The sequence below is a fragment of the Triturus cristatus genome, chromosome 12 (assembly GCF_964204655.1).
Source record: "Triturus cristatus chromosome 12, aTriCri1.1, whole genome shotgun sequence".
Classification (NCBI taxonomy): domain Eukaryota; kingdom Metazoa; phylum Chordata; class Amphibia; order Caudata; family Salamandridae; genus Triturus; species Triturus cristatus.
In genome coordinates, this window is record NC_140595.1 from 422,482,672 (window position 1) to 422,510,236 (window position 27,565).

At 40.2% G+C, this 27,565-nt stretch overlaps 1 protein-coding gene across 2 annotated transcripts in view; it reads left to right on the forward strand.

Moving 5' to 3' along the window:
• Positions 1-20,821, forward strand: part of LOC146776048 (fatty acyl-CoA hydrolase precursor, medium chain-like) — a 289,608-nt gene extending 268,787 nt beyond the window's left edge. For both annotated transcript variants that reach the window (XM_085639390.1, XM_085639389.1), the window contains exons 13-14: positions 20,297-20,369; positions 20,456-20,821. In XM_085639390.1, coding sequence (XP_085495516.1) covers positions 20,297-20,369; positions 20,456-20,642 — 260 coding nt within the window. In that variant the 3' untranslated portion in view covers positions 20,643-20,821. The remainder of the gene's footprint in view (positions 1-20,296; positions 20,370-20,455) is intronic.
• The last annotated feature ends 6,744 nt before the right edge of the window (positions 20,822-27,565 follow it).

Here is a 27,565-nt window from a genome sequence, read left to right on the forward strand (position 1 = left end):
ACATTTTCAACTACTGTGTACTAAGCTGTTTAACTTGTCAGCATGCGCTATGCTACTTCCTTATGAGAATATCCTATTTTAATCGGAAGTAGCTTACTTACATAATTTATTCTTTGTAGGAGGCTAAAAACATAAATGTTTACAAGTTTCTTTTCTATAAAAATGTGTGAAGGTGAGCGTGATGTGGTCAAATTTCCATGATGACAAATGAGAAGTTTATTATGAATGTGAACCTTCCACCACTTGAACAAACACCCTCTTCAGCCTCGCATTTCCATCTGGATGGTATTTAACTTGAGGCCACTTAAGTCTCATACCAATTCTTCTTTCTGTTACTAAGGGTGCCAGGCTTCCTATAAAACATATTGTTTGAAATTACCAACATTTGTGTGGTATTGTCCCAGATTTTTGTCTTCACTACCTTATGTATTTTTGCTGAACCCGTTTTTGTTGTCAATAGGACTATACGCTTTGTTCCTGCTAACCAGTGGTAAAGTGCTTGTGCTCTCCTTTTCAAACATGAGTAAATAAAATGTGCTAGTTATGTGTATGCCAATTTTACCATAAGTCCCTTGTGAAATGGTACTACAGCTACCCAGGGCCTTTAAATTAAATGCTACAAGTAGGCTGCAGAACTCAGTGTGCCACCCAGTAAAGTAGCACTGTAAAATAAGTCTCATGCCTGCCACTGAAGCCTGTAGGGCAGTTTTAAACTGCCATTTCGCCCTGGCAAAATTAACCTTTCGCCCATTGTCGTCATTTGAGGCTAGTTTGGGGTTGCAGCTGCAACCTCTAACTTGCCCCATGCTACTCCTGTCACTTCCTTTGTAACCCCCAGTCTCAGAGGAGGCAAACATTTTGTCCCCTCTAAGGCCAGGGGTTGCAAAGGAAGTTCCTGGAGTAGCAGGGAGCAAGTTAAAGGTCACAGTCGTGACATCTATCTAGCTTCAAATGACATCCATGCTTTCTCCAGGCCTAAATCTTATTTTTTATACTTCAAAGTCACACCTGAGGTAGGCCCTAAAGGCTCATAGGAATAGGACAGGGTGCATGGTATTTAAAAAGCAGGATGCAAGAAATTAGGTTTTCGATTGGGGGGGGGGACCCTTCTTAAGCAATAACGACAATCCTCTTCTGGAGTGAACTGCAAAAGTCACTAAATTAACCTATGCTTAACCCCCTGGTAGCTTGGCATAAAAGCAACCAGGCTTAACTTAGAGGCACAATGTTAAGTACTTATGCAGCATAATAGTCATAAAGTGAAAACACAACACAAGAGAGATCACACATCAATGTAGAGAACTAGAGTTAAACATAATAATTAAAATGAGACCAAAACGACAAACATTCAATAGGTAGAAGATAAGCAATTTTAAAGGGTGAAGTAAAAATAGCTCTGGGAAGCAGAAAGCACTAACTGTGGGTATCTGGTCGTGCTACACCTGGACAAAGTTACAAATTCAGGCCAACCACAGAGGAGTGCAGACCGGATGCAAGGGCCAGGTTAGACCTGCTGTAAAATTATCTTCTCAAAGTCTGGCATGTATAGTTGAAAACTTTATGATTTCACAGGAGGAGCTGAACTGTTGCCAGGCAAGATTCTAGGACCTGGGGAGGCATCTTTCGGGAATCAAACACACTCCAGCAGAGACCACCATAGTTCAGGTAGGTCCAGTTCGCGGTCCCGGGAGGTTAAGTGCGGAACGGCAGATGGGCAGTTGCAAGGAGGCCTCTGGAGCTTTTTGTGCCCCTGAAGCTCAGAACAGGTGACCAGCCAACTAGACTTTATAGTCACTCTGCTAGCCCTGGGATCAAGCAGCAGGGCAGGCCTCAAGCAGCAGTACAGTACTCTGAGGGTACAAGGTAGGCTTTCAAGCAGCAGGGCAGTCCTCTGAGGTACAAAGCAGGCCTCAAGCAGCAGGACAGTCCTCTGAAGTACAAGGCAGTCCATCTGGGGGTCCTCCGCACATCCAGGAGTGAACTGATGAGTGGCTCAGGTGGTCCAATATTTATACCCGATGACACCCTTTGAAGTGGGGGAAACTTCCAGTCCACCTCCACATATGGCTTTGAAAAGTTCCTCCTTTCCCCTTTCTTGCCCTGCCCAAGCTCCAAGGGGTCTAGGATAACAATAGACTGGAGTCATGTTCCTTTGTGAGTAGGCTGGAGGCAGCCCTTTGAAATATAAATGGGGCAGTGAACAGCTCCGCCCCTCCCATCCTGGCAGAATAGCCCTCTCCCAGCTACACCCAGGTCCTATTATCCAGTGACTGGGCCCAATATGCATTCTTGATGTGGGAGCAATTAACAATCACAGGCAGATGGGATCTCTTAAAAGGCCTCAAAGTTTAGGGCAGGAAAATGGCAACTTTACAAAAGTGGCATTTTCAAAATCATAATCTAAAATTTGACTTTACTATTAAAAAAGATTTTAGCTTACAACTCACTTGAGTCCAAGCAAGACATTTCTACCTGCTCCCAATCAAAAGTTAGCTCGTATTAAATGTAATAAGGTAATACAATGTTATCATGTGGGAGGGCTAGGAGTTACATTAGTGAAAAACGAATTTAGAAGTCTTTCACTATCAGGACAGGTAAAACTTAAAAACAGTGTTCTACTTTTTAAATTCAATGCACCGTGCTCAAAAGGATGTTTAGGGCCTAATTTAGGGTGGCTTATATCTAGTAACAAGCATTTGCAATGCAATAGGTCTCGCTTTTATTAGAGTTACCAACTTTGTAATGGAAATGTTTGTTACTTATGAAGATGTTTGTTTTTAACACCTTTAAGTCCCCTAAGTAATGTCTTAAGGACACAGCAGAACGTGAGACCTTGATCTTACTGCACAGAAAACCTTGATTAGAAACATTGCGGTGTAACTTTGCTTTAAGGAGAAGGGAGGGCAGGGGTGGTGGTGGGGGGGGGGAGTCCTGGCAAATGTATTTCTCCCAACATCTGAAGACCCTGCTGTTTCTTCCTGAACGCTGGTATTTACTAAAGCGTTTTTCTATTTTTTTGTGATGGTTTCACTTTAAGGCAACAGTAAATTTGGGCAACTGTAGATTATAAAGTAAATTGGAACTGGGTGCATTTTCTTTTTCTTAGAAATAAACACCTTGACATTTGATTACTGCACACACAAACACCATTTTGCTTATTCAGGATTCTTCAACTTTGGACGAAATTTTTAAAACTGTAAAAATAAAAGTACTGAAGAAAAAGCTCAGGTGTTGACACCTGTTATGGTCCATAGGGATAGTTAGTCCAGGCCTCTTTTGCTCTCCTTTTACACAATCTAAATGATTGTTTCTAGTAGTTTCCACTCTTTTAATCTTGGTAGGAGATGAAATACAGCCAAAGGAAGACTGTGGAGGGGTTGCTAGGAAACAGTGCCTGGTATATATGGGAAAAGCATTCAATAATTTGCCACTGCCTCCTGAAAAGGTTTGCATAGCCAGACCTTCCGTGCCATCCTGTGTGTAGTGTGTAAGAAAGCACTTGCGTGCAACTTTCGCCATTTTCAAGTATACTTAGAAAACATTAGACAAATATTTCCTGTTGTAAAAATAAAAACTTCACCTATGTGACATTTGGTCTCTGATTTTGTCACACAATATAAAATACCAAAGCCAGCTGCTATGCTAGATATATATAAGGAACTTCCGCGTATTCAAATCCCTGCATTCGTCTACACAGCATCCAGCAGTGACCTCTTGTAGACTGTGATTTCTGCTGAGCTGTGAAGGGCCCACGGGAGAAAGACTGTTTTAATGATGCACTCTGTCTTTCAAATGCTTGTTCTCTGCAGCATGAAGCTTAAACAGCTTCAAGTTATGAATGAGAGATTTAATTTCCACTCACACGATGATACCATCAGCCTTTGCAATGTATTGTTGTTGCTGGCCCAGTGCATTAGACACTTGAATCCTAATCACAGCGCTGCTGCTCTCACGTTTACTGGAAACAGGGGGCTCAGTCCCTGGACCCCAGAGCAAGCTTCTGGAGTCACCTCGTAGGACATTTATATATGTCTGGAGCTGTAAAAATTGCTCGTGATCGCAGTACAATGCATCAGTAACACCTCAACATACCTCTTTTATGTGAGCCGATCTTGTCACTGGAGAGAGAGAATAAACACACAGTGTGCCCCAATAGATTACACCCATGCCCGCGGCCTCCTGTCCGCTATCCTTCGATCCTGCCATGAAGTGATACTGTAGACAGCGGTATGAGGAGAGATGGCATGGAATCTGAGACACAGTAGGAACACAATGGCTGTGAAAGTCTGCTCGTTGTGGCTCATTGAGATTCTAAGCAAACCACTACTAATTAGGCATGAAATATTTGGTGCTGTTGCTTTTTTGACAAGGAATAGCAGCGTCTTCCATTTTCGCTGCAGTGTTTTTTTTCCAGAAGGAAGTGAACCCCATTCCTATGGCTACCTCAACTCTTTGACACCTAAGGCTCACTTTACAACCCAGCTACATGTTTTTTAAAGCTAAGCATTCGTTCTGCCTCATTTTACAAGTCAAGGTTGAGTAGTGGGAATATGGTAAGCTTTTGAAGCATTAAGACTATTTCAGCTACACATTTGCCGTTCCATGAATAGTCTGCACCGTATCCTCTGCTACAAAGTCAAATTGGCAGTGCATAGTCTGTGGTGGGTGCCCCAGGGGCACCTGAAACTCATGGTGCATAGTACTTGGCGGGTGCCCCAGGGGCACCTGAGTGTTTTGCATGGAAAGTGTCTCTCACGATATCGCGCATCCCCAGCAAGTAAAGTGGAAGTGTGGGGAGTAGGATTGTGCATCAAGGACGGTGACTCATGATCGCTGTAAGGATCCTTTAACTAAACAAGCACACAGAACTTGGTCTTCTTAGGGGGTTATTGAACTACACGCCTGACAACCCGCAGATAAGCCGCCTGACATAGGAGATGACGATACACTCACCCAGTGTAATATCAACAGGAAACAAATACAAGACGTCAACAAGCCCAATCCCCCTTAAAAGGAAGCATAAAACAGAACCAACATGCTACCAAAAAAAAATCCCAACTGCCGTATACATCAAAAAGTCCAAAAAGGCTGAATTAATACGATCAACAGAGAGGGAGGAACAGAGAGGGAGGCAGTACTGACACAATTATGGCATTAAGAGGAGATGGGAGGAAGGAATGATAACCATCTTTGCCTCCGAAGCTGAACACAGGCAAACAGTAACAGACCAGGAAACCAAGAATAAAGGTAGTCCCCCAAAGAACCATAGCTGAATGAAACAGTACTTAGTCCCTGCTGCTTAGGAGGATCAGAAAGGAAAAAGGAGGAACAAAGAGGTAGGGTTGACCTCTAGCAAGCAAGGATGTTTATAGGACACTGAAACAAACAAACCAAAAGCAGGGGGATAGCTTTAGGCCTACAAGAGAAATTACAACAGGTCACAAATGCTCGACCTAAAAAGGAAGGTTTAGGCTTGGCAAAAGGTTTATTTTGCTAGGTTGAATTGGCAGTTCAAAACTGCACAATAGGATGAAATGGCAGGCTTAAGATATGTTTTAGAAGGCAACTTTTAGTGGGTGTCAAAATAAATGAGTGCTACTGCTGCAGATCGGCACAAATAAAATCTCCCTACTTCCACGGACAGAGTAAATTCACAGTCACACGCACATACACTCATCATACGCTTGGGCCCATCATACTAAATGCACACTATTACTCTATCCACACTGAATATAGGAGAGAAAACCTTCAACCAATCTGCATCTACAATGAGGTCAATGCAACCTTAAAAGATATTATCTTGAGTCATGATTTTAAACATAAGAAATACATTAGAAACTCAATAAATGACAGAGAAATAATCACCCGACACTGGAATTCAAACAAATGCTCATTTATCTAAATTAGTTCAAATTGTAAATCATTCAATAACAAGATCATTATTCTCATAGTTACCTATTCTAGCTAAAATGTCAGTCAGGACCGATCACTCTGTAAAGTCTCTCGAGCTGCTGTCCTCTCGCACAGCAACGATCCTCAAGTAAAAGTGAATGAACGAACGAGAACCACAACCCTCTCTAGTCTAGTAATATTTATACCATGATTATCAGAACAAAAGTTACAAACAAATTCTGAATATCCGTTAAGCCGCTGAGCAAAGCGAGCAGGAAAGGATGTTGCATCGCAACATTTTAAAAAAACCTCCGCTCAGGAAAAATCACAAAAATAAAAAGTCGGAAGAAGGAAACTAGAACCAAAAAGCAACATATTCGTAAATGTCCTTCCTCGGAACCATGACGAAGCCTTTGCAAATTATTAAATGTTCATTGTAGTTTTAATCTTTTCCAAGGACGGTTAGCAGGGTTGGCAGCAGGCCTGGAATCACTGTCACCGCGGAAACTTCCAAGTCTCCAGTAGAAGCAATGGTCAGGTGACTTTCAACCGTGTTCAGCAAGGCCTCTCGTCAAAACTCAATCACTCGAGTGCAGGCTGTAAATGTCAGCCATCTTGTACTAGGCCAAAACGGATCATCTTAATTAAAAGAAACACAAACAACGTTACCACATCATAATGATTGTACAGTGTTAATTCCCACTAATACCCTTATGTGTATGTAATTATCTAGCCATTTGCAACATAAAAAAGCATTAGTACACGTTATTTTAATAAGCGCAAACACAAACAAATAACACTTTTGCGAGACTTACTTAGTAAAACCTGCACATCATTATTAAGCAACATAAATGCATCCCACGTGTAATCGTTTTCTTCTTCTCATTAATAATGTTGATTAATAAACAAACAAACTTAAACAAAACAAACTCTTTATTAGTGTTTTTAAAATTAGTATTTTTATTCACTACACATAGTTGATCTGGAGCTTAAAACCCGATAAATTTTCAACAGAAAACTCTGCTCCAGCAATCCCCCCTTTGGTGATATCTTATCACCACAAAAATCAACCCCAAAAAAAAATGTAGTCCCAATTTTAAAGAGAAATCGAAAATGTCTTTTCCACAACATCACACACCAGACACCCTCTCATTATCCCTTTTGGACTCTAAGTAGACACTCACCCTCAATTCCTCTAATTCAATTTCTTGTGGGTCTCTTTTTGACCTCTTTTGCTTTTGCTTCCTTTCAATATTTTCTCTAATTATTTTCTTTTTCCCTCCCCTGTTTTTACAACACACACACACCAATCTTAGTATCAACAAAGCAACAATCACACACGTCAAAGGAAACAAAATCTTACCAAATATAGTACCACCTATCTTAGCTATAAAATTCTTAACTGCAATCAACTTATTAACTAATTTAGTCCAGATATTTTCAACTTCCAGTGGTACCAATTCTTCATGCAAATCAGTAATATTTTTGATATAGATCTTTAGATCTTTGCTTTCATCAGGAATGTAAGTGCAACAATGTTGAACTTTCAAAATTCCACAGACCCCACCCTCTTTTGCCAATAGAATATCAAGGGCAAGTCGATTTTGCATAGACATTGCACGTAAGGCAACCATTTCAGTATTAACTACTAAAAAGCCTCCAGCGGTACTTGTCGATGAGCGATCCACCACTGTTGACAGTTTTCGAATTCCATAAGCATTCAATGAAACTCCCACTGCTGGTATCAAAGCTCCAAAAATATCTCCCACAATTTCTGACCATGTTTCTCTCTTAAAGCGTGTTAGTAAATTAATTTCTTCTGCATCATCTATTCTATCTATATGAAATATCTTTGGAAAAACCAGGCCAACATAACATGTGCCATACCAATGGTCAGGCAACCTGTAATAAGCCCTATTCCCACAAATATAATACACTCCCGGGAAAACTGGATCTTCTCCTCCTTTAAATCCCCACCCGGTTGCAATAAAGTATGTATCATGACACTCACTAGCCCCAACAAAGTATGTATCATATTGGGATTCCCACCTGGTAATGCAAAGTTTACCCTTCTGTGATGCATCTAAAGCTAAAGTTGGACTGGCCCCTTCCTTCAATTTCTTTCCCATTTCAATGTCCCACATTGTCTCACTCAATTTGTATCCTCCTGCCTTTTCTTGCATTCCTATTCTCCTTTTCTCAACCATATCTAAGAATGCTTTTTCTTCTTCCTCCAAACTACATGTTAAATTATTTTTAAAAATGTAATCTATTGTTAACTCTTTTGTTTCAATAAAAATCTCACCTAAAATGTTAGCTTCTTTAGCAGGATTTAATCTCTTATTCATAGGTAATTGCCCAAAAATATTATTTTTGTTAGACATCTCATAATCTATTTTCCCTAAAAGATAAAAAATACTAATTAACACACTACATGAAATTCCATACGTGGCTGGAAGATGATGATAAGTAACACCTTCTGAAACGGATGCAAGTAATTGCATACAGACGTAGCAATCCCTTACTTCCATAGTTTTCACGTATTCGTACAACAACTTTGAAAAAACATTACTAGAAAAATCATTAATTGACCTATCTTTGTGTAAGTATATATTACTAATTCTAGTTGGCACTACTTTTTGTGAACTCTTCCCTACATTAGTCATATTCTCAGTATGCACTCCTACAGTATATATTGTAACTCTAAATGTAACTAATAAAGCTAATACAACCCATAGTAACATTAATAATCCTGTACAGCAGCAGCACATTCTGCACCATCTTTTCAAAAAGGCACATCTACTTTGATTATTCTCAGTGTTAGCCATGTTATTACTTTGACTGTGTCTTTTGACTTAGCCTCTACTACTCCACTACTTGAACTTTTAGAGCAGCAAGCATTCACTGGATTCTTCTTCTTCTTCTTTTCTCCAGCTGACTCTTTCAGTTCACTCAATTTGGATTTTCATCACTTTTTACTTCTTCTTCATCAACATCAAACTGTATTAGATCTTCAATATCCTGAGCATCCGACTCTTCTCCAATGTCAGTCAGAATAACTTTCAAGATTCCAACAGATTTCTCTTCTTCCTCAACCACTTTTCTCAAGATCCCTTCCGGATTGACTTGTTTCTCTGCCACTTCTTCTTCTTCTTCAGGCAGTGCCACATAAGTCCATTCCGGTGATCTGTACTTTTGGTTGGGTTTTCTTACTCTTTTGTTCCCCTCTGGTTCTTTTATTTTCTTCTGTTCATCTTCCTTCGTTTGATTTTGACTCAACACTTCGTTTACTTGTTCAGCTCTCGATGGATTTACTCGTGTCAGTCTATACCTTAGCCTCTTTATCCTGTTAGGCCAAAGATCTCCTCTCACACTCCTTTTCTGTTTCACTTCTCGATTATTTCTTTCTCCAATCCAAGCTCTTTTCCTCAGAACTCGACCCTCTGATTTCTCATTTTCACTCTCATCTGATTCTGTTTCAATTGCCTCTTGTTCTTCAACAATTTTCTTTTGTTCCACGGATTTCTTCTTTTCCACCACTTGATATTTCCCTATTTCTGTCCCTCCTCGGGTCTCCGACACGCAATCTTCTTTCTGTCTACTTGTCCCTTCACCTAGCTTATTAGAAGTGTTCCCTACACCTCCTCGGGGGTCTTCCGCAATCTGTCCCTCTCTATCTTCTTCTATCCCTACTTCTTCAGGCGTAATCTCAGGTGGATTTTCAACTTCTTCATCTGATTTGTGTACAATCACTGTGGAATTTCTCTTTTCTTTTCTTTTTCCTCCACCGCTTGTTGAAACTTCAGGCACTCTTACAGAATCTGATCTTTCTTCCGAGCCTCTCAAGGTTTCTCTTGAAGTTCCTGAAACACCATCTGGTAAGGGAAAAGAATCACCTGAGTCTCGTTCTCCTTCACCTCTTTCAGGATTCCTTTCTCTTCTCACTGTTTCAGCATCTTCATCATCACTGGAATCTGATTCTTCAAAATACTCTTTCCCAGTCCCATCTTTTGGATTTGGAACTCTTAGAGTATGACTCGCATGTACCCAGTTCTTCACACCGGCACACTTCACTGCAGTTGTCGTAGTCAAAATGACTTGTCTTGGTCTTCCCCACCTTGGAACCAAGCAATCTCTTCTCCTGTGAACTTTTATTCTCACCCAATCTCCTGGACTCAGATCATGGGCTTGCTTCTTTTCAAGTGTTGTAGCGTCTTCTTCAACCTGGTGAAACACAGAATGAACTGTGTCAGCCAGGCCTTTACAGTAATCCAAAATCATGTCATCAGTTATCGTCATCAACTTGTTGACAGGTATGAATACATGTCTCATTGCACGTCCCATTAAGATTTCATGTGGACTCAAACCTGTAGTTCTATCTGGAGTAGACCTAATAGTCATCAGCACTAGAGGCAAGACATCAGGCCATTTCATTCCAGTGGCTAAACACATCTTACCTATTCGATTTTTAATTGTGCCATTCATCTGCTCAACGACGCCAGAAGCCTCTGGTCGATAAGCACAATGTAGCTTCTGCTGTATGCTCAATGCTTCACAAATCAAACTCATGAGCTCATTGTAGAAGTGTCCCCCTCTGTCTGATTCAATTGTCACTGGGAACCCGTACCTAGGAATCAACTCTCTTAACAGTAACTTTGCAACTGTTATTCCATCATTCCTCCTAGTCGGATAGGCCTCCACCCACCTTGAGAACAAACAAACCACCACTAGAACATACCTCAATTTGTTCACTTGAGGCATTTCAATGAAATCTATTTGAATTCTGGTAAAAGGACCTCCTTCTCTGCCTATTGTTCCTAGACTCACCACTGTCTTCTTCCCAGTATTGAATTGCTGACAAATCAAACACCTCTGACAGATGCTTTCTGCAATTAGCCTAAACTTTGCATTATACCAGGTCTGTTTAAAGGACCTGATCATCGCATCCCTTCCCAGATGTCCCTGGCCATGATACATCCTTGCCATTGATGACAAAATACTATTTGGCATAACTGGTCTTCCATCTTTATAAATCCAAACATGATCTGTTTCTCTTGGAGCACAACCTGTCTTAATCCAATCTTTCTTCTCTTCACTTCCTGCCTCATCCTGCAACTGTTTCACTTCATCCCACGTCTCTAGGATATTAGTAAACATCACAGAACAAAAAGACATTTCCTTTTCTCGTTCCCGATTAATCGGCTGATTATTCCTCGCACAATACTGCGCAATGTCATTGGCATACCGGTTACCAAGGGTAACAAAATCATCCCCTTGTCCATGAGCAGCAAATTTCACAACTGCTAATTCTTTAGGCAGCTGTATCGCCTCAAGCAATTTCTCAATCACTTCTGCATTCTTTATCGGAGTTCCACTCGACGTCAAGAACCCTCTCTGTAGCCAAAGCTGGCAAAAATTATGCACGACTCCAAATCCATATTGACTATCAGTCATTACAGTCACTCTCGAACTCTTCCCGATTTCACAAGCTTTCGTCAATGCCACCAATTCAGCAACCTGTGCAGACCTCACTCCTCTCAAAGATGAAGCCTCCATAACTTCTGAAACTTTGCACACTGCATATGCTGCACACAACACACCATCATCAGTCTTCAGACATGATCCATCCACAAACAACACATGATCACTCTCAGGTAACGGTAAATCTCTTATGTCTGGTCTCGGTTTTGTACAGTAATCAAGCACATCCAGACAATCATGATCAACTTCATCCTTCACACCCACATTTTCAGCATCTGGCAACAATGTTGCTGGATTCACATTCACACATCTTTCAAGAGTCACATTTGATGCTCCCAGAATGATTTTTTCATACTTAGTCAACTGACTATGTGACATATACCGAGTTCTGCTTCTTGTCAAAAGAATCGCCACATTATGAGGTACAAATACCCTTACAGGATATCCCATGATTATTCCCTCACTTTGCTCCAAGCTTCTGCATGTAGCAGCTACTGCTTTCAGACAACCTGGTAAACCCACAGCTACTGGGTCAAGTGTCGAAGAGAAGTACGCAATAGGCCTTCTCAGCTGACCATGTTTCTGGATCAACACTGAAAGTGCACATCCATTTCTCTCACTGCAATACAACTCAAACTCTTTCTCATAATCAGGCATTCCCAAAGCAGGGGCTTCACACATTTTGGTTTTCAATTCTACAAATGCTGCCATCTGTTCTGCATCCAATTCCAGTGGATCTCTCACCTCACTTTTTGTCAATTTAATCAATGGCTTTGCTATCAGTGAAAAGTTACTTATCCACTGACGACAATAACCCACCATTCCCAGAAACATCCTTACTTCTCTCTGGGTCATTGGGGCTCTCATTCCTCTAATTATTCTTATCCTGTCATCGGTCACTTTTCTCAGACCTTTTTCAATATTGTGTCCAAGATAATGTACTTCTTTCTTGCAAAATTGCAATTTAGCTGGAGATACCTTTAACCCTCCATCAGCCAGATGATTCAATAAAGCTATGGTATCTACTTCACAAGCTTCACGTGTCTTTGATGCTACAAGTAAGTCATCAATATACTGTACCAAAACTGAGTTTTCAGGCATTGTCAAACTCTCCAAGGATTTCTTTAGCAACTGATTAAATATCGAAGGACTTTCCGTATACCCCTGTGGGATACGACACCATGTTAAAATACGCTGTCCAAATCTAAATGCAAAAATCGGCTGACTGTCATGATGCAATGGAATTGAAAAGAAAGCATGACACAAATCAATCACTGTGTACCACTCGGCATCATGAGGAATCTGATACAAAATCACAGATGGATTTGGCACGATAGGACAACATGCCACCACAATTTTGTTAACTTTTCTCAAATCTTGCACAATCCTGAACTTCCCATTAGGTTTCTTTAACCCCATTATCGGTGAATTACATGGGCTACTCAACAACTCTCTCAGAACTCCTTGCTGAATCATTTTCTCAATTATAGGTGTTATTCCCTCAATTATCTCTGGTGTCATTTTGTACTGGGGAATATTAGGATAAGCAATTCCCTCTTTCACTGAAATCTTTACTGGATCAACATTATTCATCAACCCCACATCTTCTCCAGTAAAATCCCAAACAGCTGTTTTCACTGTATCTCTCAATTCTCTAGGCAAATCATCTAGATTAAAAACAGCATATGACCCAACAATTTCACTCTCTCTATTGTCTAGAGTCATTTTATACAAAACATCCTCATCTGGTGTCTCAAAAGCTATACCATCCAGAGTACAAAAAATTGTACAATTCATCTTGCACAACAAGTCCCTACCTAACAGGTTCACTGGACTAGTGTCACAGACCACAAATCTGTGCATGTCTGAAAATTTTCCTATTTTTACTCTTACTGGTTCAGTAAGACGAGTTTTAATCTGCGTGTTAGCTACACCCACTACTTGGATTGCTTCATCCGAGAGAGGAAGATTTCTCACATCTGCTGACCTGACCGTTGATCTTGTTGCACCTGTGTCTACTAAAAAAGTAACACCTTCTTCATTTATTTTCCCATCCACAAATGGTCCTGCCTGGTCTATTTCTAGAGTTGCACCAAGTATGCACTCTTCCTCCTCTCTACGGCACCGTCAATAATCACCCTCAGACTCATTCCCTTCATTCTTTAACCAGTACCGCTGTACCGAGTTAGTACGTCTCTGTTTATTTGCCTGCTCATCATTGTAGAATCCCAAATCAAGGCTGTACTTTTGGGACCCTCTATTCTGCGGCAAGGGCTGTTTTGGCTCTTGACTCTGCTGTCTGACAACCTTCTGCTGTTGCTGCTGATTATTACACCCCTCGTTCTGCACCTGTTGATTTAATGATTTATTTTCATTATTCACTAATGGTGGATTCACACACTCGGATCTCCAGTGCCCCAATTGTCCACAGTTGTGACAAGGGAAACATTTTTTAGCCTCCTCTAAGTTCCCTTTTCCTCTTCCCGTGCCATATCTAGGCCTATTTCCTGGATTATTTGCTTGTTCCACCAACTGTGCTTCTTGTCTTTCTGCCACTTTCACTTGTGCCCACATTGCTTTCTCTTTCAGCTTTCTTTGTTTTGCCTCAATTTCATCACTAAAGTACTTCGCATGTCTCAAGATTTCATCAATCTTTTTACTCTGCCAGTCGACAGTATGCTCACGTATTCTCTCACTGATCTCAGGTCTCAGGCCATATACAAATCTGTATACAAAATGACTCAAATCTTTGTCACCCAGGTGCTCATCTCCACTGAACTGTTTAAAAGCCAGTATTAATCTCTCATAAAAAGCATGAACTGATTCTTTTGCTTCCTGATGTGTCCGATCTATCTTAACCCAATCTGTCTCTTTAGGAGGTACCTTATTTTTCAGGAACACTATGACCTGCTCATATTTTTTCATGACCTCTGGGTCTGGTGCTCCTGTCCTCGGATCTCTTGGGTATTCCTTAGTAGGCCAATCTATAACTATTTTGCATTCTGCCCACAAGTCTGCTGGAACAATTATATCAAACAGACTATTCAGATCAATCCACAGCACTTTTGACAATTTCACAAACCTATCTACCTGCCTATACCACTCGACAGGCTTTTCTCTCAGTCGAGGGAAATCATTCGTAAATGACAAAATATCCTGTCTGGTCCATGGAACATGTACATATCCTCCTCCAGGTATTTCTCTCATAGGGTAAGCATCCACTGTCTTTTCTTTTTCTCTCACAGGAAATGCTGAATAAGTCCTTTCCACTGAATCTTCCCTTTTCTTATACCATCTATCCTTCCACCTTTCAACATCACCCCATTTCCACAATAGGACAATCATTTCCTTAATCTGCCCTGTTCTACCAACATTATTCAAATTTTCAATATCTTTTTCAGAAAAATCCACTCTCTAAGGCTTCTGCAAAGCTTTCACTTTGTCCATGTCAACTCCCATTTCATCAGCTATTCCTTTTAACCTGTCATGTGTACTCTTAGCTCTCCAGGTAATACTTTTGCCTATAAATAACAACTCCCCATCATGATGATCCTTCAGTATTTCCATAGAAACTGTTCCTGCAATAAGTTCCTCCAATTCTATGCGCAACCTAGCTACATCAATTGCTTGAGAATCTTCCTCTTTCTTTTGAAGAACTTTTATCCAATCATTCAAATCCTCAGCTGTTATTTCTGTAGACTTCTTCACTGTACTCACTTTTTCTCCATCCTCTGTGGCTCCAAAATTGACCCTCCTAAACAACCAGCATTTAATCCTGATTTAGGCTGTACATCCCACTCATCATCACATCTGGTAGGTCTCATCTGATTTTCTCTAGTTCTCACTCCTAACTCTCCCGAAGAACTAACTGAACCAGCTAATCCATTCCCAACATATGGAACCGTCAAACCACTCTCACCCGTTCTCTGCTTGTCAAAAATAGGCACAACCGGACCTATGGTTACAGGCACTGTAACAGCTTCCAAATTTTCCGTCAGTTCCCTTATTTTCTCAGTCAGCTCAGATGTAGTTCTGGCCAATTCTCTTGTTTTCTCATCACCAATTCGATTCTCTCTCTCTCGCTCTTTCTCTCTTTCCCTTTCCGCAAAAGAGCTACCACTTTTCAGATCGGGTGGTACAGGTGACACAACTTCCGTCTTTATAATTCGCAAGGTATCCCTTATTGGAGTATTAACTGCTGAACTCTCTTCTGATTCTGGTCTATATGGAGGTGGTCTCTTGTAAATCATGTCATCCAAGACCTCATCCTCATAATCATTAGCCCCATACCTTTTTACTTCCACATCAGGCACCCTTCCTGTTTCCTTTCTGTCTTCCTTCTCATCAACTGTCCTCATAGGATATAATCCCTCTGTCATACTAGCATCTCGCCATCTCCTCATTCGATCATGATGAGTTTCACGATCATATTTCTTCCCAAACATGTACCTGTACTGATTCCCACTTCTCTGTTTTTCTCGCTCATGCACCTCATCTTCCCATTCCACCAATGCCTCAAACTGTGTCGGCCTTGGTCTAGGCTCTAGACACATCATTTTCTCCCGTAAATTTCTTAACACAGCCAAATTAAATGAACCATGTTCTGGGAATGCTAAAACACCATCCTCCCTAGTGTACTTAGCCCAATTATCTAACCAGATACAGGTATGATACCCATATTTCGCAACCATGAAGGATGCAGGAGTTCTTGTCGGAGGTAACAATTCACCTTCTCTAGTTTTTACATCCTTATCCTTGTCAAACCATCTCTTAATTTTTCCAAATAAGGACTTTTTCTTTTTCTCCTCAGGTGGGTAATACATTTTAACTTTTACCAATATTCGCTAGTCCCTTCCGCAACTGTACGATCTTTTATCCAATAACAGCGCGACTCACACCAACACACCAATCCTGGAGCGTCTACGTCACTATCTCAGTCCACGAATCCCAGCGCGAACACTGTCTCAACCCACTGTCCAATCACAGCGCGGTCTTTCTGACGTCAGCAGTCGCTGCAGTTGCTTCTCTCCTGTCTCCTGTCACTCGTCTACCCCTCCTTTACAAAGCCTTCCAGTAGACTTCGTTTCAGATTCTACAAAATCTATTAGTTACAACATAAAACATCTCCATTGTCTGCTTCGCTAACCACAGAATAGTAAAGGAAATCTTTCTCGCAAGAATCCCGCTTCTCTCAAGAACAGCGCTTACTTCTGCTCCACTACGGAATTATTACTTTCGTTGACACAGTAGCACTTCCCTCTACTCTGCCCTTCTAACACGCACCTATTAACTGTTTCCTCTAGGACTGCTCCACAGAGTATTCACAATTAACTAAATGCCCATACATTCACGCACTTTCACACCAGAAAATGTAGTACATTTACACAGAATCCTGCTTTTCCCGAGAACAGCAAACAGTCTGTTCTGCTACAGAATTATTACACACGTTAACCAAGCAGCGCTTACCTCTGCCCAGTCCTTCTGACAAGCTCAGAGAATACCTATTACCTCTCCAGTGATAAGCTTTAACGGCAATCCTTACGGATCCCTGGGACTTAAACCAGAGTTTCACAGATAACCTTCGCTATCATACACACTCTTTTACACTGAAAATCTCTAGTAGCAACACACGACGATGTCACTAATTCCGAACCCAGACAATGTGACGCGCAACTTCAATTGTCACACGTTTTTCTTCCCTGCATACGTACAGGTAATTCCAACAATCCCGTTTTTCCCGAGAGCAGCACACAATTCCCTCTGCCCTACTACGGAACCATCATCAGCTCCCAAGTTCCAGAAGCACTACATAAAACTCAATACGACGACTTCAACATATAGTATTAGTACATATTTCAACATCAATCAATAAATCAATAATCAAAGCCTAATATACAAGCAATCTTAATCAGATCAAGACAATAATCTAAACCATTACTCTGCTACCATCCTCTGCTACCAGGAAACTGCTGCAGATCGGCACATATAAAATCTCCCTACTTTCACGGACAGAGTAAATTCACAGTCACACGCACATACACTCATCATACGCTTGGGCCCATCATACTAAATGCACACTATTACTCTATCCACACTGAATATAGGAGAGAAAACCTTCAACCAATCTGCATCTACAATGAGGTCAATGCAACCTTAAAAGATATTATCTTGAGTCATGATTTTAAACATAAGAAATACATTAGAAACTCAATAAATGACAAAGAAATAATCACCCGACACTGGAATTCAAACAAATGCTCATTTATCTAAATTAGTTCAAATTGTAAATCATTCAATAGCAAGATCATTATTCTCATAGTTACCTATTCTAGCTAAAATGTCAGTCAGGACCGATCACTCTGTAAAGTCTCTCGAGCTGCCGTCCTCTCGCACAGCAACGATCCTCAAGTAAAAGTGAATGAACGAACGAGAACCACAACCCTCTCTAGTCTAGTAATATTTATACCATGATTATCAGAACAAAAGTTACAAACAAATTCTGAATATCCGTTAAGCCGCTGAGCAAAGCGAGCAGGAAAGGATGTTGCATCGCAACATTTTAAAAAAACCTCCGCTCAGGAAAAATCACAAAAATAAAAAGTCGGAAGAAGGAAACTAGAACCAAAAAGCAACATATTCGTAAATGTCCTTCCTCGGAACCATGACGAAGCCTTTGCAAATTATTAAATGTTCATTGTAGTTTTAATCTTTTCCAAGGACGGTTAGCAGGGTTGGCAGCAGGCCTGGAATCACTGTCACCGCGGAAACTTCCAAGTCTCCAGTAGAAACAATGGTCAGGTGACTTTCAACCATGTTCAGCAAGGCCTCTCGTCAAAACTCAATCACTCGAGTGCAGGCTGTAAATGTCAGCCATCTTGTACTAGGCCAAAACGGATCATCTTAATTAAAAGAAACACAAACAACGTTACCACATCATAATGATTGTACAGTGTTAATTCCCACTAATACCCTTATGTGTATGTAATTATCTAGCCATTTGCAACATAAAAAAGCATTAGTACACATTATTTTAATAAGCGCAAACACAAACAAATAACACTTTTGCGACACTTACTTAGTAAAACCTGCACATCATTATTAAGCAACATAAATGCATCCCACGTGTAATCGTTTTCTTCTTCTCATTAATAATGTTGATTAATAAACAAACAAACTTAAACAAAACAAACTCTTTATTAGTGTTTTTAAAATTAGTATTTTTATTCACTACACATAGTTGATCTGGAGCTTAAAACCCGATAAATTTTCAACAGAAACTCTGCTCCAGCACTACTGCCCACTAGTAGCATTTAATTTACAGGTCTTGGGTACCCCTGGTACTATGTACGAGGGACTTACATGTAAATTAAATGTACCGATTAGGTGTAAGCCAATTGTACCATATTTTAGGGGAGAGCAAATGCTCTGTAACAGTGGTCAGCAGTGGTAAAGTGCACAGAGTTCTAAAAGCCATCAAAAATGGGTTCAGAAAACAGAAGGATGAAGGCAGCATGTTTGTGGTGAGCCTGTATGGAGGGCCCAATCCAACACAGGACATACGTACTTAGGTTTACTGGTGTTGGGATGTACTCCTCTGACTTAAAAACGGCAATAACTGGATTCTAGGTGAAAATCCAGAAGTTCTAGGCGCTCTGCATTGAAAAGAACCACCTGTAGTCTTCTTGCAAACGCGAGCAGACTTCACCCAGACAAACATGGAACCTGCATCTGACGGCCGACGCGACGTTTCTGGCTACAGATTCCAGACTTCACCCACATGATACTCTCCACGTCAGCAATGATCGCCCCATGTTTCTTGCCAATGCAAAATTCCGATGGGTGACCAGCTCTTTGAACCAACAACAATCTCCTCTTGGCCACCCTGTCAACGTGAAGCTTCGACTGAGGCTTCTTGCATGGAACTGGAATAAGTTACAAGGTAAAACTTTCCACTGGGATGAACCTGGTCCTTGTATCTGATTAGGGCTCCATTGCAATAGGCCTGAACGTTTGATTTTGACCCAACCAGCGCGACCAGATAACCACAATTGGCATGCTGTGCTTCTTGTTGCTATTTTTACCAAAAATATAAAAAAATCATAGCTTTGGTTCTACCTATTGGATTTTGACATTTTATTTATTAAAATATCTCTATTTATCTAAATTGGTTTGGGATTGGTTTTATGTAATGCTGCATAAACACTTTACACATTGCCTTTATGATAAGCCTTACAGCTTTGTGCCAAGCTACCAGAGGGTTAGGCAAGCATTTATTTAGTGACATATATGATTCACCCTGAAAAGGATTGTGTTTATTATCTGAGTGGGGCTCTCATCCCTATCAACTAATAGCACCATTTCTTACACACAAGCTCCCTCATTTCCCCAATGTGCTCTCCCTGCTGGCTAATCTATCTGCATAAGGGTGATAAATCATTTTATTAAGGTCACTTTAAGGTCACTTAAATGAGATCCTGGTAGTTCTCCTGCGATCCTGTGTCCGTAGGGTTCACCTCCCAGCTTGTAATTCCTTTATTAACCGGATTTGGGTCAAATTCCAGGGGTCAGAGACCTTCCAGTACAAGTTAACTACTGCTTCCTTGGTTACTAACCTTGTTATCTTTTAACCAGCCCAACAGAATAATCTATCAGTATATTCCATATAATGTAACGTTGTGTCACTTTGAACCATTGATATTGTTTATTTTCTCTTTCTTACCATTTAATAAAACTTAATCTTTTGCAGTAACATATTTTACTAGCCATTTTCTAGCAGAGAAGTGGGTTTTCATCAAGGTTTCTTTTGTAAATTAAAAGGTAAATCCTGAAAAGCTCTGTTTATTTTGATAATGTAAGTAAGTTTCTTCAGCCATAGGATCTGTCACTGTTAACTGGAAAATGACATATTTGTTTTACTTCTCAGCTAATTTTACAGATGAGGAAAAAAACCTTAGCAGAACAATGATGAACTACTGGGCAAACTTTGCGCGAAATGGGTAAGAAGCTCAACCAGTATCTTTATAACTCCTCACACAAAAAATCTTTTAATTATAAACGACAATTTTAATTGTATTTTCTGCAGAAACCCTAATGGAGATGGTTTGATGGAATGGCCTGCCTACGGTCTCGGTGAACAATATCTGGAGATAAACCTGCAACAGAAGGCAGGAAAAAAGCTGAAAGATCACAGAATAACATTCTGGAGTGAAAAGTTTCCTGAGAAAATTAAGGCACTGAATGCCCCAAAAAAACAGCATGCAGAATTATGATTCTTGCACAATACAAAATAAACATAAAGGAGTCTAGTTTAAATTTCTTGTTTTACACTGCCGTTTCTAACTTCTCTTTTTGAAGCCTACATTCTAAAAGGGAATTTAACCACAGTCATAGATATTTAGGGACATATTTTATGCATTAAGTAGTAACATCATTAAAGAGACAACATAAAGAATGGTCCATCCTTTACTTTGAATGTGATCTAAACGTACGTAAACCATACATGCTCCTTAGCACCAATCACATTCTAATTGCGCACCTTACCTAAATTACAGAAGATTGATGCCTTAAATTCAGCATGAAAGATGAGAAGCTGATGCCTGAAATTATTATTTACACTGTTCTCAAATCAATCGAGGAGATTGTACAAAAATAATCAAAAGAATTTTCAAGTTGCATTTATTTTACTAAGAGTTAATGAATGTAACTTTTATTGGTTGTTGATGTAGGCCCACATGTATTAAAATGATCCCCTTGCAGCTTAGCAAACAAAGTTTCTGCACTGAGTTGCGTCAAAGGACGAGAGCAGAAAAGTGCCATATCTATGAAGCTGTAGTGTAGTGCAAGGGTGTGTACTAGAAGTGTACCCTTCCAGTACGAAATACAATGCCTATACAGTTGAGAATGTTTTCCAGTTTTTATGTGTTATATTACAGCTACCTCGAGGAGGCATACATTATAGGCATAAAGCACAATCTACCTCTTTAATAGATAGGATTTTGCATCAAAATCCATGGGCAATTGTATGGGAATGCTCATGTACCACCCGTGGGACACATACTCGATGCAAAACAAGCCGCTTATTTATTTACTTGGGGGTACTAGCTAAAGTGCCATTCAAGTCTCTTTGTGTCACTTTTGGTAGCATCACACAAGCACAAAGGGCTGATAAATCTGGACCATAATGTCTATAATATTCATTATAAGTGTCCCACTCAGCCACACACATATTTATCCTGCAGCCAGCTGGATCCTTCTATGAACATTTTTAGATTAAACCTGATGGTGGGGCTGAAGTAGGTCCTGATTGGAGGATAGAGGAATTATACTTCTGCTATTGAGATACAACGTACATCTGCCTGGAGGGCATGGTTACTAAAGCCAATGAGGACAGCAACAGATTCTGTTGAAGGTTGAGGAGCAATGATTATCAGAAATAGGAAGACCATTGATGTCGACTGTGATTACCGATGGAATGGAAGGGCCTTGGTGGCATGGGAATCATTGCTTTAGTAGGAAGAGAGGGGGATCAGCCATTACAACGCGGTTTTTACCACGCAGTGCAGTTACATCGCATGCGTTACAACGCATGCGATGTTACAACGCTATGCCATTACAACGCAAGTCTGTACATCGACTTGCGCTAGATGGCGTGCTAACATCACAAATAGTGTAGTTTACTATCCCAACACCTTCCCTACTGTTAAGTGGACTGGAGTTGGAATAGTAAATTACACTTTTTTAATGTTAGCACGCCATCTGGCGCAAGACGATGTAAAGACTTGCGTTGGAATGGCATAGCGTTGTAACATCGCATGCGTTGTAACGCATGCGATGTAACTGCACGCGTGGTAAAAACCCGCGTTGTAATGTCATACATCCGGAAGAGAGACCTAAAGAATGTAGGATATAAACCATTTGTTGGCAATAGAAAAGAAACTAAGAAACTTGTGGCTATTTTTAATTGTTAATTGGCACTTATGTTGATTTGTAAAATCCTAGTTTGTCTACAACCTATTTCACAGAACATGAGTGAAGCAGCTTTTTCTGAAGCGCTACGCAGAGATGAACTGTATGGAGTAGAATGTAAATATGACTGAGACAAAACAGGGATTACTCACTCCACCGTTGGAGTATGGAAAGTGTGCTGGGTGACAGGCAGGGTACATTTGCAATTCCTTTGAATTCATTTAAAGGGAAGGAATTGAATACAGTTGATGCTTATATATACTGCTGCAACCAGCAGGTCTTCATTACTGCCTAATTTATTAGTACTCAATTTCCGGACTTCAATTGAATGACAGCTTGATGTGGCCTTGCCAGGATTAAGATATTGGCCTGCAGATCACACAGATGTAAGCAGCACCGGCTTAACTCACGAACCATCTTGAGAGCAGCAACAATGATACTGTGATAATGAAAAGGGGATTTAGGGAAACATCCTTTACCTCACATTTTTTACTCCACAAAAACTTTTACAACGCAGGGCTTTACACCGCAAACTGTTACAACGCATTCCCCAATGTAACGCCTCCCTGGAGTTAGAATAGTAATTGCGTTGGAATGGGGAATTCATGTAACAGAGTGCGCTGTAAAGCCCTGCCTTGTAAAAGTTTTTGCGGAGTGAAAAATGCAGGGTAATGACTTGCGGAGTAAAAAATGCGGGGTAAAGTGACCTATTTCGGTATTCAGATTGCAGAAAACTGATCCAGTTTGAAATAATTTAGATCTTTGTGGTTGAAAATCGTGGGAGACTCTGATAGTTGTTATATATCATTAATATACTTATTGTGACATGTATTATTTGATAGTTTCATCCTTCTTTGATCATGAGTGTTCGAGTTGCCGTGGGAAAATCTATTTCCCAGTGCTACGCAGTGAGCTGCAAGTCTCTACAAAGGTTTTAAAGTGATATGTGAATGTATTGCAGATCAATATTGAGTCATATAGGATTTTTAAAAAATCCTGAATCAGTGAAAGATCCTAGTGCATTAGTGAAAAGGGGGGTACAGGTATGGGAAGTGAAGCAGAGAGTTGAGGATAAGCAGAAGATAGCCAGTGAGGAAATGGAAAGATGGAGACAAGCGGACAGAGGGAAAATATTAATATTTCCTACTGTGTTCTGAGTCCTATTTTCTGATAGGATATGTAGTAATTGAAGCTGCTGTAAATATCTCTGTTCGATCTGTCTGTTATAGGATCCAATCCCAGTGACACCGTGAGAACATCATAGATCTGTAACCTTTAGATAACAGTTTGAAATCCTAGTAAAACAGATCTGTAACTTAATGTGTGTGTAGTGTCAGATTAATAAACTGCAGCATGCACTTTTTGCTGCTGATGAGAGCTCAGAGGGTAATGTACCCCGAGTTAAAATGTGTGTGTGATGTCCAGGTTTGAAACTCAGTAACATCAGTTTGTTAAAGAAATAGTTGCAAATGTTTTCTGAGGCTTTCTTGGCAATTATTTAAATGGCTGATGACTCAAGTATTTGATGAGACTTCAATCTACAGGTCACAATTTACAATCTCAGTATAATATCTGATTGAGTTAATTACTTGCTGTGCAGATCTATGCACAATCTGCAGGTCAGAGAGAGAGAGATCAGTGGGTTGAAGAAACTGCTTGGTTACCTGCAAGTAAGCTAGATCACTTCCAGACAGGAACATAGAGCGCATGGATGAGGCCCAAACGACCAACATTAGAATTGCCTAAGTGCCACAGGGATGCACCAAAGTAGGTCTTGTGCTAAATGTGCTGTAGGAATCATGCTATATCTCACTAATGAGGCCTAAATAGGTTGAACCCAGCATGGGATGCTTCTGTTTGCATCTATAAGTGATTTGGCCTGGCAGTTTGGGCTGGACTGTTGCTACTGGAGCAGATACTATGCTGATTTGCATATGTCTGGTCTCAGTCTAAAGTGGCATAGTAGGCATAAAGTGATTTGGCCCGGCAGTTCGATATGGACTGTTGCTTTTGGATCAGAAATTAGTCTGATTTGCATATGGCTGGTCTATGTATAAAGGGGCATCGTGGGCAAAATGATGAGCAGGAATGTGCTCAGAGTTATTGTTAGTTGCTGAGATATTCAAGCATTTAACCCATCACCTTTTTATTTTCTTAAAGTAGAACTAAAGTGCAACTCAAACAAGTGAAAAGTTGCTACAAATGCTGCCCCAAGTGTTGCCACTGATTGGAAGGCCCTTTGCAAAGGTTAACTGGTCACCATTCAGTTGCTGATTGCTTTATGTAGGTATTAAACTGACACTAAGGAGGTGAAGCATTTGTAGAAACAGTATTAATGTATAACGAAGGTTGACAAAGCCAACAGGTGTGGCTATTGCTGCAATCGTTTAGGCTTTCTCCAAGTTTGTTTTGGTTTGTCATGGTTTTTCTAAAACGTTATTGCTGAGGGAGCAGTTGGGCCCTTGCCAAAATAAGAAAACGAATCTGGGAAAACACACATTGCCATGTTAATCCCTGTCCCTGAAGGGTGCTACTTTGTGTACTGATGTGCTTCTTATGAAAGAGCAGAATGGCATCACTCACAGAGACGTTAGTCAATGCCTGAAGTGGACTGATCCATTGCCCCATGCTGTATACTGTAGTGGGCGGAAGAAAATGGGCATGACACAATGCACAATAACAGACCAAGCTATAAGGAGGGCTGGCTAAAAGCCCCTAAATATTGAGCATATTCTATAGCTAAGGAAGCAAAGTCAAGAGGTCTTTGCTAACACCAGACCTCAACCAGCACAGGCAAAGCCAATTGGTATGGCTTTTTGAAAGGTCAAAGTGATTTTCCATTGATAGGTGTGTTTGTCTGGCTGTGTGATTAATTCAATGTGAAAATAAGATAGTGTTGGGGGGATAGGTGAGTGCATGGATGGATGGGTGAATGCTGTGGCGGTTTCTGATGGGCGGAGAGGCTGCGCCTCAGAGGTTTAGAAGACCTATGGATGGTAATTGCAAAAAGCAATTAACATCCAAATTGCTGTTGCGTTCCCTGCCTAGAGTGACGCTCCTCGAAACGGGTGTCAGGCAGTTTGGCATTGTTTCTTGGACAGATGGTCTAATACGCATTTGCCCAATATTGGAAATGAAATTTCAGCAGCCTAGGGGCTGACACGGTGCCAGCCCAGGCCTTCAATAGTTGAGGTTCCCTGGGTACCGCCCAGTAATGACGTGATGTAGCATCGTATATTGATAGCAGCCCTGCGCGTGTACAGTATCAGCCCTGTACCTCCCGGGGCTGCCTGACAATTCCACGCTGCCTCTCACCACTCCTCCCTTTGAAAGGGAGGCATTTCAGCCTTTGGAATAGTGTCTGACATCACAGAGTCATGAGACACAACTCATGGCTCTGTGAGGGCCTGTCACGTGCTGCATGCTCTGAACAGATACACTGTACCTGCCTCTTCGCCTCGTGGATATGTTTAGAGCATTTCAGCAGTTGCCACTAGTTGATTTAATAAAGAGACAACAACTAAAAGGCAAAGCATTAAACTAGTTCACACGGTCTGGTTCCAGTTTACATCGTGGAATGGGGCAGTTTACAACAGGCAGCAGATTTTTCGTCCATCGGGGAATGTGAGGGAAGTGGAGAGGTGGTTGACTGTTCCAGGGCAGGTCAAATGGACAGCTAGAGAGTAAATACAGCACCAGCAAGCCTGCCTAGCCTTAGACGTTTTTCTGAGCAAGGACGGTAAGCTCTGTATGATTATTACTGCTTTCAATACCAGCCTCTCAGTTTCTTTTTAGTTAAATATTTTTTATTGAATATAAGAAAACACAGGGTTACAAATATAAACTAATTAATAATGTTCAGAATATAAGCATACACACGTTCTAAAAAATAGTAACTGCATATTAGGATAATTATACATAAAAGGTTACAGAGTATATAAACATTTATAATAACGTGCCTAAAATGATAATAAATTAAAAACAGGGAGAAAGAGAGTATACCTAAGGAAAAAGATATAAAACTAGGATATTACAGTGGTATACAAAGAACCTGTGTGAATGTTAAAATGAATATAATATTTAAAGGCGTAGAGTAATTTTTATAGAGGAAAGAGACAAGAAAAAAGAGGAAGAGAGAAAACGAGAGAAAGAAAAAAGGAAACGAGTGAAGAAAAGAGAAGAAAGAAAGGAAGAGAAGGAGAACTCAGTAATAAGGATAGAAAGGGATTATAATGATAATGACAGATAAGTCGTAAAAGGTAGCCACAGTAAATCAGATTTAATTTGAAGGTGTATAGAAGACTGAGGAATAGAGGCAATTCTATGCTCATCACATATATAATTCCACCAATGTAAAAAGGATAATTTAGAATTGTCTTTCCAGCAGGTTAATATGACTTTAAAAGCCACCGCAAGAAATAAATCAAATAAAGGAGATGTGGGATTAACTTGAGCCAAATCAGGCGACATGGTGCCTAAAAATACATTATGAATACTAAGTTGAATTTTGTAAGAGAAAATCAGGGTACACTTTGACCATATAGCAGTCCAGAATGCATAAACCTTAGGACAATAGAGCAATAAATGCAATAAAGAACCTTCAGCATTAAGACATGACCAACAAAATGATGAAGCAGAGTGGTTAAACTTATTTAACAAAAGGGGAGTAATGACAACTCTATTATAAATAAAGTACAGGGACTGTGTGATATTAGCAGCTTTGGAAGTCTTGAATATTTTCTGCCAAAACTTATCCCATTGCGATATCGACCAAGTCAAAGAAAGGTCATGTTCCCACTCTAGTTCAACCTTAGATTTAGTCCGTGTACCAATAGGGGTAGATCAAGATTTATAGATAAAAGAGGCACTAGGAACAGTATCAGCAGAACTTTGATATAATGGAGTATCAGGAAGAAATGAAGCAGGAGTTGGTAGAGAGAGACATTTCTGTACACAATCCTGAAGTGTTAAAGCTAAAGTATTATACTGTTGAATACAGGAATTAGGTAATTGAAAAGATTCTTGCAACTGATGGAAAGAAAGAATTACATTATTCACAAACATTTGGTGTACATAAATATCCATTGTTTGTAGTAAAATGATTTGTGACGAAACTTAATGTATTTATTAAACCAGAGTGATGACGCTAGAAAAGATTGATAATCATCCAAATTCGTAAAGAAAAGTGTATGTAACAAAAATTGAGAATGTTTCAAAATAGGGTATT